At 36.1% G+C, this 14,588-nt stretch overlaps 1 protein-coding gene across 6 annotated transcripts in view; it reads right to left on the bottom strand.

Moving 5' to 3' along the window:
• The window catches only part of METAP1D (methionyl aminopeptidase type 1D, mitochondrial), a 79,616-nt gene that overhangs the window by 3,905 nt on the left and 61,123 nt on the right, over positions 1-14,588 (bottom strand). For 5 of the 6 annotated variants that reach the window (XM_032637700.1, XM_032637697.1, XM_032637698.1 and 2 more), the window contains 5 exons: positions 13,537-13,694; positions 11,601-11,750; positions 10,049-10,197; positions 9,451-9,493; positions 6,022-6,185 (listed from right to left, as the gene is read on the bottom strand). In XM_032637700.1, coding sequence (XP_032493591.1) covers positions 6,022-6,185; positions 9,451-9,493; positions 10,049-10,197; positions 11,601-11,750; positions 13,537-13,694 — 664 coding nt within the window. Of the gene's footprint in view, positions 1-6,021; positions 6,186-9,450; positions 9,494-10,048; positions 10,198-11,600; positions 11,751-13,536; positions 13,695-14,005; positions 14,125-14,588 lie in introns of those variants that run through there. The other variant, XM_032637701.1, reaches the window with a different exon arrangement.

Below are 14,588 nucleotides of genomic sequence, written 5' to 3' on the forward strand. Positions count from 1 at the left end.
TTCCATCTATCCCATATAAGTGAAAGCTTACAATCCAACCCTAAAGTCTTCACCTACAAGGTGAAGAAGTCGTTTTTGCCATCAGGTGAACATGTTCATTTCTGGGAGCACCAGAAAGACAAGAACATACATATCACGAACAATCTATATTTTCATGTGAATGAAGGGCAAAGTGCCTTAACCCTAACCATAATAATGGATTGGGATTTACAGGCCCACTGTTTAAATTCTTAACAAAACCAAAGTTCTTAGATCCCAAACTAGAGGTTCCAACAGCCCTTCGGTTTAGTTTAACATGAACTCAAAGGCGTTTAGCCAGCATCTATATGAGCATTCCTGTCAATATACTTTTCTGTATACATTTTTAACCTTCATCTCCAGACCTGTAAAATGTCTTCACTTAGGCCAGGATGTCACTATAAATAGCAGGTGGGCAGCCTCTCATTCAGATTTAATTTCCATGTAACAGTGCAGAAATAGGTGAGCTATGCATGTGTAGAGAGGAATGGTAACTGAATGCTTTTATCTCTTAAGTTGTTCTTTATGGTTATACTTATTTCTGTGTGTCTTTGCACTTTGGACAGGAGGTATTACAACTTTTCCAAGATGTTCCTATTTGTACCACACAATTTCTGAATAGAAACTCAGGATGGAGAGTAGATAGAAGGGTGGAAGAGAGATTATTTAGTAAGATAAACTGATCTAGTATTTTTTTTACAAGAATGGGTTCTATCTAAACCTGTAAATTAGGTTATCTATGTCCCAACAAACCTCAATAATTCTAAGAAGATTCATTATAAACTGTTCTATTTTCTTTTCTTAAAAAAACCAAACTAGTTTTTTTGTTGCTGTTGTTGTTGTTTTTTTAAGGCTCTAACTGATTGGCAGGCATCACAGCTATGTCGTAAATGTGTGTTACGATGGCAATCTTCATTTTAATTTCCGATGAGAGGAGAGGAAGGGAGCCCACTCTGAAAAAACACCTGGGGTCCCTCCCCACCCCCCCCATGCCTCTCATTCCTCTTCATAAAAGAAGCTGTGCAATTACTAGGTGGCTAAAGATATCTGAGTGCATTCTACAACAATTTACTGCCTGGATCCTGCTGGAACTTCTGGTATTAGGAGGATCATAGAATGTATGTGCCATGGATGCGAAGGTCAGAGGATTTCACAGCTGTGTGGGAAGAGGAAAAGAACAGGACAAATTTCCCTCAGTTCCTTGGTTGAGCACCCATCTCAGTGCTTGATTCTCACGAACTAAGTAAACACGCCTGTCTGCTTTTTAGGGTATCTTCCTTTTGGATTGGTAGTTCGCTTTTTAACACATACTTCCTGGGACTGAATGGAATAAAATCTCATTAATATTTCTAATCACTGTTGAAAAGCGTACCCCCTTCTACTATTCTACTATATACTGTTCTTCTGTTTTGGAATATAAGGGAAGCACAAGATTATTTACCTGATTCTAGGGTTTAAATCTAACTTTGTGGAGGTAATCCAAGCAATTTGTAGTAGCAAATTCCACTCTAACATGGAATCAAGTGGCTAGGATCCCTAGCTGTGGCATGGGAAAGTGGAGTACACGTGCTTCTCTTGGCTGGTGTGTTGGGGGAAATGGAAGCTGTTGGGTGGGCAGGGGTGCCCAAGAAGTACACAACTGCTCCCCAACACCAGCCATCGAGGGTCATGACCCATTTCTGAGAATGAGGGTCTTCCTGCCTTGGACATTTCACAGATGAAATCTGCCTTCTTTTTGTTAAAATCTACCAGAAGAACGCTCCCGGTATTAGCTCTTCTGTTTTGAGTTTCTCTAATTAAAAATTTTCTAAGACAGCCACTCACCTGAGCCTGAGTCCATCTATGATGTGAAGCCCTTCGGATGGAATATGTGGGGAGGAGAGGAGGGGAGAGGAGGAAGGAGATGTATAAAAGTAGTTTATGAACTTACCTAAAAATCACACTGTATTATTACAGTTCATGTTTCAGGTACGGTTTAGAGTTTGAAAGAAAAATCTCTCTAAAGGAATTTCATCTTGTGATCATTTTCTTAATTTAATTCCCTTGCATGAGATAGTTTTCCTCAACTGAAGTTTTGTCTAGATAAATTAAAATCCTTGATACACTTAAACTACATTTTATGACTAAGAATACATTCCCCAAGAGGGCAGAGGAGTATTATATTTAAGTACATACTCTTCTAAAGAAACAAAAATACACATGAAAATTGTTTTATTACCATTTTCTCATGAACTCTATAAACAGCGCTGATTCCCAAATGGTCACATCTCTAATTAAAGGATCTCAAATGGCACCTGATTTTCTAAGTTATGGAATTTTACTTTAATCTTTCCAGATTTTTATTTTAAGCAGTAGTTTTCAATGCAGGAATGCACAAATTCAAGGATTCCCTTTAATGACAAGGAATGTTTAAGTACAATTAGTAATATTTTTGAAAGCCAACAACTGTTTTCTAAAAGAGTGGTACATTTTTTTGTTTCAAACTGGATCACAAATTACTGTATTTTTCTTACAATAGTGCTGAACTTTTATTTGAGGTTTTCTGTTTCTGAAAAGCAGACATGATGGATGGAAATAAAAGATAATTTATTGCAATGCTTACTTTCATGTGCAGAGAGAAGCAGTGTAATTGTAATTTACAGTAGCTGTCAAGAAAAATCCATCACAGATGACATTAAAATGACTTATTTTGCCTGAGCCACTTATTGTTTAAATGTGCATAATCTAATAGAAAGAGATTTTTAAAAATCTGCTTTATATTCTTCTAAATTAATATCAAAACATATACTTATGAATTAAACATTAAAAACCATTCATTGATACTTTCATCATGACATTTACAAGTATAAGTTTAAATTATTTTTGATTGAACTGTCACATGTTTGTCATGCGTGAATCTACACATTCACAGTATCTCCATATGTACAGCTCATATCATCTAGAGGTAATTACAAAAACACAAATTTAGAAATATTTTAAAGCAAATGCAAGTACAGTGAGTATAATAACACTGTAACCTAAAGATCACTAGCTATCCCTCACGAAGCAGAAGGGCACACAGAGAACTCTTTTCATTGAAGTCTTTTAGCCAATACTTCTTCAGAGACACCATCCTATCCTTTAGGTTTCAGAAAATTTCAAAATTTCCTATAAAGGTCACCAGGTTTTTGGTGACATAATACTACTGAAAGATGCTTGAATGTTCTTTTCATGGTGTATCAGTAGAGGGAGGCTATGCAAAAGATGGTGAGTATCTTAAAATAAACGAGGCTGAGTTGAAAGATGTTTGTCAACTTTCGGTCTGTAATGATTCCGAGTATTTTTGGCTTAAAGGTGGAGACTGTTTGTTTATTTACTCCCTTGAGATTTTGCCTGAATGAGAAAAGGCGAAATAATAGATGTCCAGAAACACTGCCTTAACACATCAGAACAAACATTTGTTAGAATTGGGGCCAGTTTCCTCCTCAGTGGCAGACGTAGACCATCTAAATAATGAAATGCATTAGGGTAAAGGAAAAAGTTCATTGTCTGTTATTTTTCACATAGTTTCGTAAGTGCAGTCGTCGGGACTGATCTGGTTTTCAAAGGAGCTTGTACATGCAAATTCATCCTCTGCGAAAACTGACCTCTGTATCCAGATAGCTAAAATCCAATGTCACTTTCAATTTTACTCTTCTTCTTCTTCTTTTTTTTTATGTAGCCAGAATTAATGTAGTGAATATGTAATGAAATGCATTATCCTGCATGGAGATTTATCAGATTTTCCGACTGAATGCTATGCTTTGCTAGTACTAGCTGGAGTTCACCTGCATGTTGGTGTGGCGTGTGGCTCTTTTTTGTAAAGAGTTAAGTCGTACACAAAAAAAGGGAACAAAGGTCAGCACCCAGCCGCCACTTGAATGTGAGATTTTTCTTTTTATTCCCCATGATGTATACTAGGCTCTGTGTTATTAGTCTTAATGATGGAAAATTGTAGTGTTGATACAAATCTTTTTTTCAAAGTAGTAGGCGGGAGCTCCATTTGTTAGTAAGTTTTTTTTGTGACTAAAAGCCACGGACAGTACATTTATGTAGCAGTAAAAGGCCTAGATGCTCTTTCCATAGCAGAGCTAATTATTCCTACTGTGACCTTACTGATCTAGCCTGTTCCTAGTACATCTCATCTGCACGCCTGTTCCTCTGTGTAGATGGTGTCAGAGAATATGAAAAACCCTATAATGAAACCATTTTCATGATGGAGAAAGGCTACTGGAGTTGCACTTGCTACAAAGAGGCTCAATTATATGAGTAATTGTGATAATTTTCTACATTCATAGCCTTCAATGGGGAAAAAAGAATGAGAGCCACAAAGGAAAATTACTTTAACAAGAAAGTACAGAGAGTAAAAATGGAAGAAGAGACAAAAAAGGGGAAAAAATAACCAGAAAAAAAGTTTAAAAAATAGATCTGGAGGGAGGAATAGCGAGACAGGGAGAACAACAGAAATGCTCAAAAGCCCATGTGCAGCTGTGTTGCACAATTAAATTGAATTTTTTTTTCTGCAGTTGATGAATGTGACTACTGCAAATGTGCCTCTGTAGTTAGCTATCATTTGTTGTTCCGTGACAGGAAAAGGATAATTACCTCTCAGAGAGAATCAAAGGCTGACATGCCCTTTAGACACAGCCATGAATGCAGAGCTCGATAGAATGCTTGAATAAGAATCTAGTGTTCTCTGCCCCCTTCTACTGAAGAATAAATTTTGTTAAAATGCAAGAACACCACCAGTAAATTTGTTGAACCCTAGGTGTTCAAAAATATGAGGTACATCTATCGACTCATCCCATTTGCAAAAATAAAACTGCATTTTGAATTCATTTCTATTATATTCATGGACAGTAAGATAGTGAGATATGCATTAAATTTCTTTTCTCAGTAGGGGTCTGATTCAACATTTCCTATGAAAGAACAGAGAGACACTATCCTTTTTTCCCAGGCTAGTTAGCCTATAATTTAAAACTGTCAAAAACACAATTTTGTTCAAAGTCTTCAATAAAAGCTTCTCGCATATAACCCAAAGAGATTTTACTAAAGTTTGATTCAGACACTGAATCACTGTTACAATATTTTTAAAGCCATAAATGCATTTAACTTATATTTTACTGCCTTTTTTCTTAAAGTGTTTGAAGGCTTACAAAGAAAAAAGGCAGCATCTTTTCAAGGTGACTAAGCCTTCCATCCTTCAGACAAATGGGAAGTATTCAATGGTTCATATTAATGAGAACAGTACTTTAAAAGGTACTGATGTGATCATCTTTAACAAAATATGTTACTGTTAAATGAAAACACATATTCTGTATGTCTACTTCAAAACAGTTATGGGGAAGAAAAAGAGATCTAAAGTAGGTAACGGATTACAAAGAAAAGTCTTGAATTCGGAAAATACACATACTCTCAAAAAGCAAGCATAGAAGCCTGTGTGGAAAGTAAACAATGGTTTATAGGAAAAATGAACCAGACCAAAAAAAAAAAAAAGATCACCTTTTCAGGCTGTTTGTTAATCCACCAATTTGAAAGGTAAGGCTTGCTTGAGCTAATAATGCTTTTTATCTTTCTATCACAGGAATATGTTTCACTTCATGCCTTTATAAAATCTAGCTTTTCTCCTGTCTCACTGTCCAAGAGTTGGGATACTTACCCCTTCTTAGTTACTCCTTCCACGTCTGGTGTGATTTTGAATATAGGAACACTACAGACCAACATGTCAAGCTAAAAGTAAAGCGGTCACATAAACATTGCTTGCCGGTTCTATAAGTTTCTTTGCTGACCTGATATAATTCACTTTAAAAAAAAAATTTTTTTTTAAACTCAGGGAACAACACAGCAGCCTGGCAGTTCACATACTGATATCAGACTGAAATGATGGTTCTGAATAGTAAAACACGTCATCAACTTTATACCAAGCCACCAATAACCTTTGTACCATTTGCCAACCCTCCCTTTACTTGTCAGTGGAAGGCTTACCTGATTGTGTTTCCAATTACAGAGAAGGGAGCCCCCGCTCTGCAAGCAGCAATTGCTTCATCTCTACACCTCCTGGCAACCTCCACTAACTTTTTACCACATTCATCCACATTGCCCACCAAAAATGTTTCAGAGGTGTCTCCATGGTAGCCATTGTAGTAAACCTAAAGACAGGCAGAAATTTAAAAATATGTCCTTGTTTAAAAATCTACTCTCCTAAAGTCTACATTGCATTCATTTATGTATTTAGTAGATTCATGTGTTTCACCCTTCCAGAATTACTGTCAAGTTTACCTACAAAAAAACAAATAGCCTTACAGAAATTACGAAGAGGAAGACACGCAATGATATTGCAAGATTTTAAAATAAATTTGTGACTAGTATGGCTATTTCAGCATTAGGATTAGCAATGTTCTTTAACATTTTGAGTCCTCATTTTATTTCTGAGACAAAATTATATATGCAGAAATAGTGACCAAAGACACTGACCCACAATTACTACAATAGGTTTAGAGAATCCAGAAGTATTTAACACAGTGAAAAGTTTCTTCAGTGTCATAAAGATACTTATCTTTTATTTACCAGTCCCACACTTGGAAGTGATAGATAATGGCAAAAAGAAATAAGATAGACATGTTGGTGTTATAACAGACAGAAGGAGAATTCAGTTCCAAGAACTGAAGTGGCTCAATATCGGAATGAAAAATGTTATAGAAGAATCCTGTCTGGAAGTGGAATCTTAATCAAATGTTCCAGATAGCAGAATGTTAACAGAAAACACTATACATGGATTTTTAAAGAATCAGAATGTAACAAAACAGGCTTAAGAATAAAATTACAGAAAATAGCATTTTATCTGTCTTCAATGACTCAGAAGGCCCTGTAGGATCTTGAAAGACACCAGATTCATTATAAAAATCAATAATTACCAAACACCGTAATAACTATAGAAGTCAGAGGAGACTGGTTGAATATTGATCCTTTGATATAGCATGGAATTTGCTATTTTGCATAAACTTGTCCTATGTAATTATTTTTCACATTTCTCTTTCTCATGAAATAGAATGCAAAACTGTAATAAAAAAGAGATTTATCTGAGCTTTCTGCTTTAATACCAAATTAATATGTATACTCTTCTGCTTAAAAAATATACTCTTGTATCCTCTGTGAGGGAGGCAGGAGGAGTCTTCATTTTATCCTCACTTTAAAAGTCAGGAAACTGAGGCACAGACAAGTAACTTTTCTAAGGTTAGTGGCAGAATACAGAGGTAGAACCAGGTTAATATGATGGATTATTGGCTTCTAATCAAGTGTTTTTGCTACTACATCAAATTATCTTAATTACCTTGCAATAAAACAATGTTTTATATATTTATTCCCATTTGTAATCCAAGAGAGTACAAGTTTTGATTTGATACACAAGTATATAACATTTACTGATAAAGAGTAATTATTAAAACAAAATTGTAACTCTGAATGTTTGTATAGTTGCTATTTAAGTAAAAATGTATTTTAAAAAATGTTTACTTGCCTTTTCATATTACTTTTTGCTAGCCTGTAAAATGACTACTTGAAAGATTCAATATATATGAAATAATACTTTTGAAAGTCTGTGGCAGTTATCTATAATTACTGTTTTTACCCACAAACTATTCTTGTTTTATACTTCATTTATTTAACAAATATTTATTGAGCAACTAATATGGGTATCACATTATCTTTTTTTAAACATTCAACTTTCAAGGGGGAAAGAAGTTATTTTCTTGTGATATATACTAATGTAAACAATTACAAAATGCAACGAGTATTTTCTGATAAAAGTATAGGATCTAATAATGGAGTCTTTCACTTAATAAAATATTTCATAAGATATATAATTTAAGATACTGACCTGTATGTTTTCTTGGTCCCTTCACATTTCTAGACATTTGAAAATATTTCACTTTGACCATTTTATGTTAAAAATGGAATTGTTTATTGAAAGTCTTCAGGAAACTTAGAAAAGGCATGGACTATTCTCTTTGGACACATTAGAAAGAGGAAGGAAGAGTATGCTGATTTCATTCAAAGAAGCAATATTTTATTAGGGGGTGATTAGATGAGATAATAAACGAAGAGCCCCCAAATCAGGCACAATCCAAAAGAAAAGTGGATCATGAAAAATACTTCATTTCAGGTACACTTCATAAAATACTTCCTTCTACATATTCTGAGTTGGAAAGATAGCAACAATATATGTAGAACAAATGTTCAAGTATTCTAAGTAGGACAAAATGATATAGGAAAGAGCATCAGCAATAAAAGAATATTTGGCTATATCCTAAGACACACTGATATGAAGAAAAAAGGCTGAATTAATTTAAACAACTAAAAATTGGACTGAACTAAACTACTGGATGCCAATCTCCACTGCATTCCCACTCCCACCTAAGGTTCACGGTCTGCATATGAAATCACTATTATTAAGAATATTTCCTCATTAATAGAAACTGTACTCCTTGAATGCTATCTCAACTAGTTCTCATCAGATGTTTAATTTATATTTATTTATTTAAAATGTATTTATTAATCATCAGATGTATAGAATTTATTTACCATCTCCATAATCCAAAGGTACCATTACAAATTTTTTTAGTAAAACGAACTGCCAAAGCACAAATAACCCAAGTCTGAGAATAGTGAAAGGCTAAGGAAATTAGAAAAGGTTAGAGCTTGTACAGTTTGAAGTTCCTGTGTTAAATTACTTGGGGCTGTTATTTAAAAGAAAGGCTGTTAACCATTTGGTGAAAACTGAAGTTCAGAGAGAAAAGCACTCTGCTTGTACGCTTTGAGTTCAAGGCTCTCTATACCAGAAATGGAATACAACGTTACCTTCAGGGATTTTAATAAATCTAAGGAACACTGCTAGCAAAAGAGTTGCTGTCCAAATAGACTGACACACACAGGCCAATGTAGCGCCTAATGACAGAGTAAGATAATGACAGGCCCCACTCAAAATCAGCAGGAAGAGGAAGATCAATCTTGGCAGAGTGAAGGAAAAATGCTGGCTTTCTTCACGTTAGCTCATCTCATACATATCTAGCTTCAGCAGCTGCCCAGTGCTGTGGGCTCTGCATTAACTACACAGTGGATCAATAACAATTACACCTTCTCAAAAACATGACACATAGCAGGATTGGGTTGACATTTCACTTAGGCCAACATTGATCTCAGTGCATCTGATTCCAGCCCTAAATTCAAGTCAGGCCTGGGTTTACTTGGAATAAACACAGAGTTAAAGACAAAAAAGGAAACCAGCTGCTTGTGTCTGGGTCTAGAAGTAAACAGCACTTCCATCGGTGCAGTTCACATTTTCAATCCACTCTTCTTCTTGTTGCTACTGGCAATTCTGAAGTTGATCAAAGACTATTTTTTATATGATTTACTCACCGTGACATCAATGTTGATAATATCTCCATCCTGAAGAGGTCGACTGAAACATAAACAGAAAAAAAAAACGGTGACAGACAGATCCCAATAAAAGGAATATAAAAATAAATATCTAATGACCACTATCACAAGCCTAATGAGTTGCAGTGATAATTCTGAGTGGAGAAGGAATGAATGGAATAACTATATTTAATCTTTAATTTATGTTAGTCACATCAATTTTTACTAGAAATACCTAAATGAACATGTATTGCCACCGGTAAAAAATCTACTTATTCTCAACAAAATATACTTAATAGTTATCTTAATTTTACAAAGAGCCAAAGCAATAGCAGATGGTTAAAAATCTAAGATGGTAAAAGAAATACTTAATGCACAGCCACTTTTTTTGTATTACATATTGCTTTAACAAACATTAAATGGTGGTATTATGTCCATTTAGAAGCAAAATACTTCAAAATTGTTGCTCTACCATAATCAGCTTCAAAAGTTTGCAGGTAGGTTTCAATTAAACTATAGTGTCTTTCAACATATGTTATAGATCTTAGTTTCATGTTTTAGTTTCCAAAGGAACAATATGTTATTAAGCAATGAATACCTGTCAGGAATACCATGACAAAGCACGTTGTTTACAGAGGTACAAACAGATTTTGGAAAACCTCCATAGCCTAGAGGTGAGGGATAGGCATCATGACTGATGATTTCCTGATGAACAAGAGCATCTATCTCTTCAGTTGTCATGTCAACCTGAAATATTAAATAAAGAAATTGTGGAGCGACAGTTGAAGACACTTCCTGTATTTATTGACTATGCCTATAGCTACAGCACTTCCAGAGGAGGCTGTATAAATTTACTGTGATAAACTTGTGGTACAACATTTTAATTAATTATGATTAACCTTAAAATCCTATTGTGCCTTTCTGACAACTGTTTGGGTACATGATGGTGTTATGGACTATTTGGAAATGGACATTTTAAAATCTAAGATCCTCTCAATCACTTGTGAGTCATTAAATGACATGACTCCGTTTTAGCCTGAAGGTTTAAAAAATATGTTCTGAGGCAATTCCTTCCTCTTCTTCAATGGTTAGTGCCCTGGGCTAACCAAAGCATATAAATTCTCAAAAGGATCTTCAATTTAGATGACAAAGCTTGAAAAGTAGGTCAAACCACACCTTTTTATCTCAGTGAAACATTACATGGGTTTCGCCATAATGGCATGGAGGTTATGGATCATGATTTAAAAAACTAAGTCTGATACATTTTGTAGAGATCCAGGTTCACTAATCTTGATTTCTTTCATGCCTAAATAAATCAATGTCTTTTCAAAAAATATTTTTCCCTTACTAGAATGTATCCAATTGCTCCCAAACTAGAAGAAAACTGAAATCAAGTTTTGTGGGCACATGAGGACTATCTCCACAAGTTCATAAATCATGAGCAAAATTCTAAAACAAAATCTTTTATTAAAAAGTATTTCTTCAAGAGTTTTTTTATGTTATTTTATATTCACATTATGGTTAGTAGTGTTGCTATAACAAGTCTATTACACAAATGATACACTAAGTGTTTCATCTTTGAGTCTCACTTCCTAAATTCTGCCCACCTTTTGGAAACTACAGTATTTTCTTTTATGATCCTTACATAGCAGGATTCAGATTCAGTTTCAGATTATTCCAAAAGACCTAAATCTTGTAGTAAGACAGTTGTACACAATGACATTGCTGAATTACCTATAGCTTAGTGTATGTGGTCTGTCTTTCTTTGCAGAGCCAATGTAAGAAAATAAGAGACAAAGGATGAGGCAAAGCAACTCTTCAGGCACACGGAAATAATGTGGGGAATAAAAGAAGAAACCACAGGCAGGAGTAAGAGGGGAAAAGTCAAAGCCATCTGCCATGGATCAACTTGGATAGGCCGATTGTGCCCCAAGTATCTCCAGAATTCTGCTACTTAACATCAAATTTGTATTTTCAATTATCTCTTGAATAAACACAGAAATAATACGATCCCTTTCCCCTATCCCAAGGCTTTACTTAATTTTAACAAATTAGATGTGTACAAAAGAAGAGTTAAAGGGAAAAGGAAAAAAGGGGAGCAGGGTTTGTTGCCCCTTATGTAAGTCTTCCGAGGCTTGGTGAGACGCCACCTTTAAACTCTTCCCGGCCAGGAGGAGGACATGGCGGGCCAGCTGACAAGCCTGACGAAGCCCTTGAATCTGATCTTCATTCTTAACTTCTATGCTCTCTCCCCAGTCGGGTACAATGCCTGTCGTCACATAGTCTGGCTTCTTTATGTGCTTGAGGAAAAAGGATTGAAAACGAAGATCAGAACCCAGTGCATGACAATGGGATCATTTTTTCGGACACAGCCCCCTGCTTCATGGAGCTCTGCCCTTCCTGCCGGAGCACCGACCTCTGAAGCCAGCACACAGACCCTCCAGGCTGCCCCCAGTTCCTTCCCCTGCCCTTTTGAACTTAACATGGCCTGTTAGTGCTGCCTCTGGATGGTCTGTTAACCTTTCTGTGCTTTGAGTCACACTGGACTGAAGGAGACTTCTGGTCAAAACAAACAGGAGTTTTCTTCCTTCTCCAACCCCGTTAGAAGCCTATTGCCATTGATAACAAATAGCACCAAGCTTCCCAATTGCCAAATGGTTAATTAAGAGCACTTTCATCTGCTCGACACAAAGATAAATTTATGCAAAGGATAGCTCACAACACCCTCTCCCAATGAATATATGTAAAAGGCTGACTGTCAAGTTCACGGATGCCTATTACATATGCACTTCTCTTACACTTTGCAACTGTACCCAAACTAAGAAGGAACTAGAGGACAAAACGAAACAGCTCTCTTTCCTTTTCCTTTCTTTTTTTTTCAAGTACATAAAAAATACTTTGAACACTTCCATCATTTGTCAAAAACAAACAAACTCCCCCCTCCTCTAAAACTCAAAATGTTCAACTCTGATCACCCTTGGAGAACATTCTCCACCACTAACTTAAATCCATGGGCAGTATTCAGAAAATAAATACTACCTTACACACAGAGCTCCTTTCAGTCCCAAGGTTTTGCACAGCTCTTTACAAACTATTTATGGCAACTGCTACATAAGTTTTGTTGAGCAGTACCCAGTAAGGCTACACAGCAGTTGGGGACAGGAAGCTGAGAGAGATAACGCTATTCAATGGACATCACAGCATCTCTGGAAGGGCTGAGGTTAGGGCTCTGCACTTTGGGAACTGCATCATGCAGGATTTAAGGACCTTCACTTGTTCTTGTGTTCAGATGGGCCTTTCTGACACAAGTAACGCCATCGCTTGGGCTGCAGCAGCCGAGCTCGGGGTGAGCATCTTCTCTGCTACAGCTTTACCACCAGCACCCACAAAGCACACCCGGTCTCCCACAGCCCCGCCTCCTCTCTCTTTGCAATCTGGCCAGGTTACAACCACAGGCAGAAGGGCTGTTGGCTTGTCACTGAAATTCTAAAACAATACATTCACCTCTCTGGAGACTTCTTTTTTCTTTTCTACTAAGGAAATACCAGAAACATACTCTGGGCTCTGGTGGCCTGTCTTGTCAGCCCTTGGCACAGAAATGGGCCACTCACCTTCAGGGAGTATGATATACTTAATGTGGGTTTACTGCAAAAAAAAAACCAACAAAAAAACAGAAAAAGAGGGAAAGCAGGTGACTTTGGCGACAAATCTATATTTCTTTCACCTATTCTCGTTCTTCCTAAACGATCCCCACACCTCCTTTACATTGCATTTTAGAAAAATGGACAGATTGTCTATAATCTTATCTTCATGGTAGAAATTTAATATGGAAATTTTAATGATAGAAACTTAAATTCTAAGTGAATTAAGCAGTTATAAGCTCAGTGCTTTATTTTAAAAAATGAATATTATAGAACTGCAGGATGTTAAAACTTCCCAAACCACAGGTTTAAATCACAGACCAAGTTTAAAAATTATAATTCAAACACCTCAGAAGTCAAAGGTGCAAAAACACTTGATTGCTTCTGCAGTTAACCTTTATCTTGGCCGGAAAAAGCAGCAAAAAAATAATAGGCAGTACAGTACCTTAGGGACTGGATGAGCTGAAGAAACTGCAGCCGGCAAAACTATACTGTGTGAAATCTCTCTTTGTCTTCGGAAAAAGAAATTTCTTCTTTGTTGACTGCTTGACTGCTTTTGTAAGTAGATATGATTGAGTGATGAAGAGAAAATCCTGTGACAACCTAGAAGCAGAAATAGACATATCTTAAGTAAAAAAAAAAACTACTTAGTGCTACATTTTAAGATGTTGCATTGTTGTCTATTAGATCATTATTATAATCCTTTATTGGCACAAAAGAGAAAAAGCCCCGAATAGAAAGGAAAGCAGTGGTATTCTGAGTTCTAGTACAATAGTAGCAAAGCATATTTATTAGCTAATAGTATGTTTACATAAATGTTTGACAATGGAAAACTCTATTCTAGTGGGTAAAAAACATACAGAAACATCTGCTAAACACCAGGTCTATAAAAAGAGCAATTTCTGCTGTGGTACCTTAAAAGCAGCCATGTCCAGGATGACCCTAGATTCAGGGCACTGTTTGGGTGGCTTTATGTTCTTTAAAGCCATTTTCCTTTCACGAATCCTGGACAAATTACCAGCTGCACTTTTTGCCCTCGATAGGATTACTACTCTGTGTTAAGTTCATGTGCAGCGAGGCATTATACTGAAAGTCATTGTAATGAATGCTCGAGTCAGATAAAGACTAAATAGCAAAACTGGAGGGTGTAACCCTGACAGGAAACGAATGTAGGGTCCTAAAGTACCCACAACAGGAATTTAGAAATATCTATCAAAATTTTAAATGCACACATCCTTTGACTCAGCAATTCATCTCCTAGGACTCTACTGTATGCAATGATGGATGTCTGAAGATGAACTGTAGCGCTGTTTGTGGTAGAAAAAAATGGGAAATAATCCAAATGTCCATCCGTAGGGGACTGGTTAAATATATTATGGTAAATCTATACAACAGAAAACTATAGAGGTATTAAAGAGAATAAGCTAAATCATCTCTATGTATTGACATTGAAAGAGGTCACAATATATTGTTAGGAAAATAGCAAATGCTGAGCAG

The sequence above is a fragment of the Phocoena sinus genome, chromosome 7 (genome assembly GCF_008692025.1).
Source record: "Phocoena sinus isolate mPhoSin1 chromosome 7, mPhoSin1.pri, whole genome shotgun sequence".
Classification (NCBI taxonomy): domain Eukaryota; kingdom Metazoa; phylum Chordata; class Mammalia; order Artiodactyla; family Phocoenidae; genus Phocoena; species Phocoena sinus.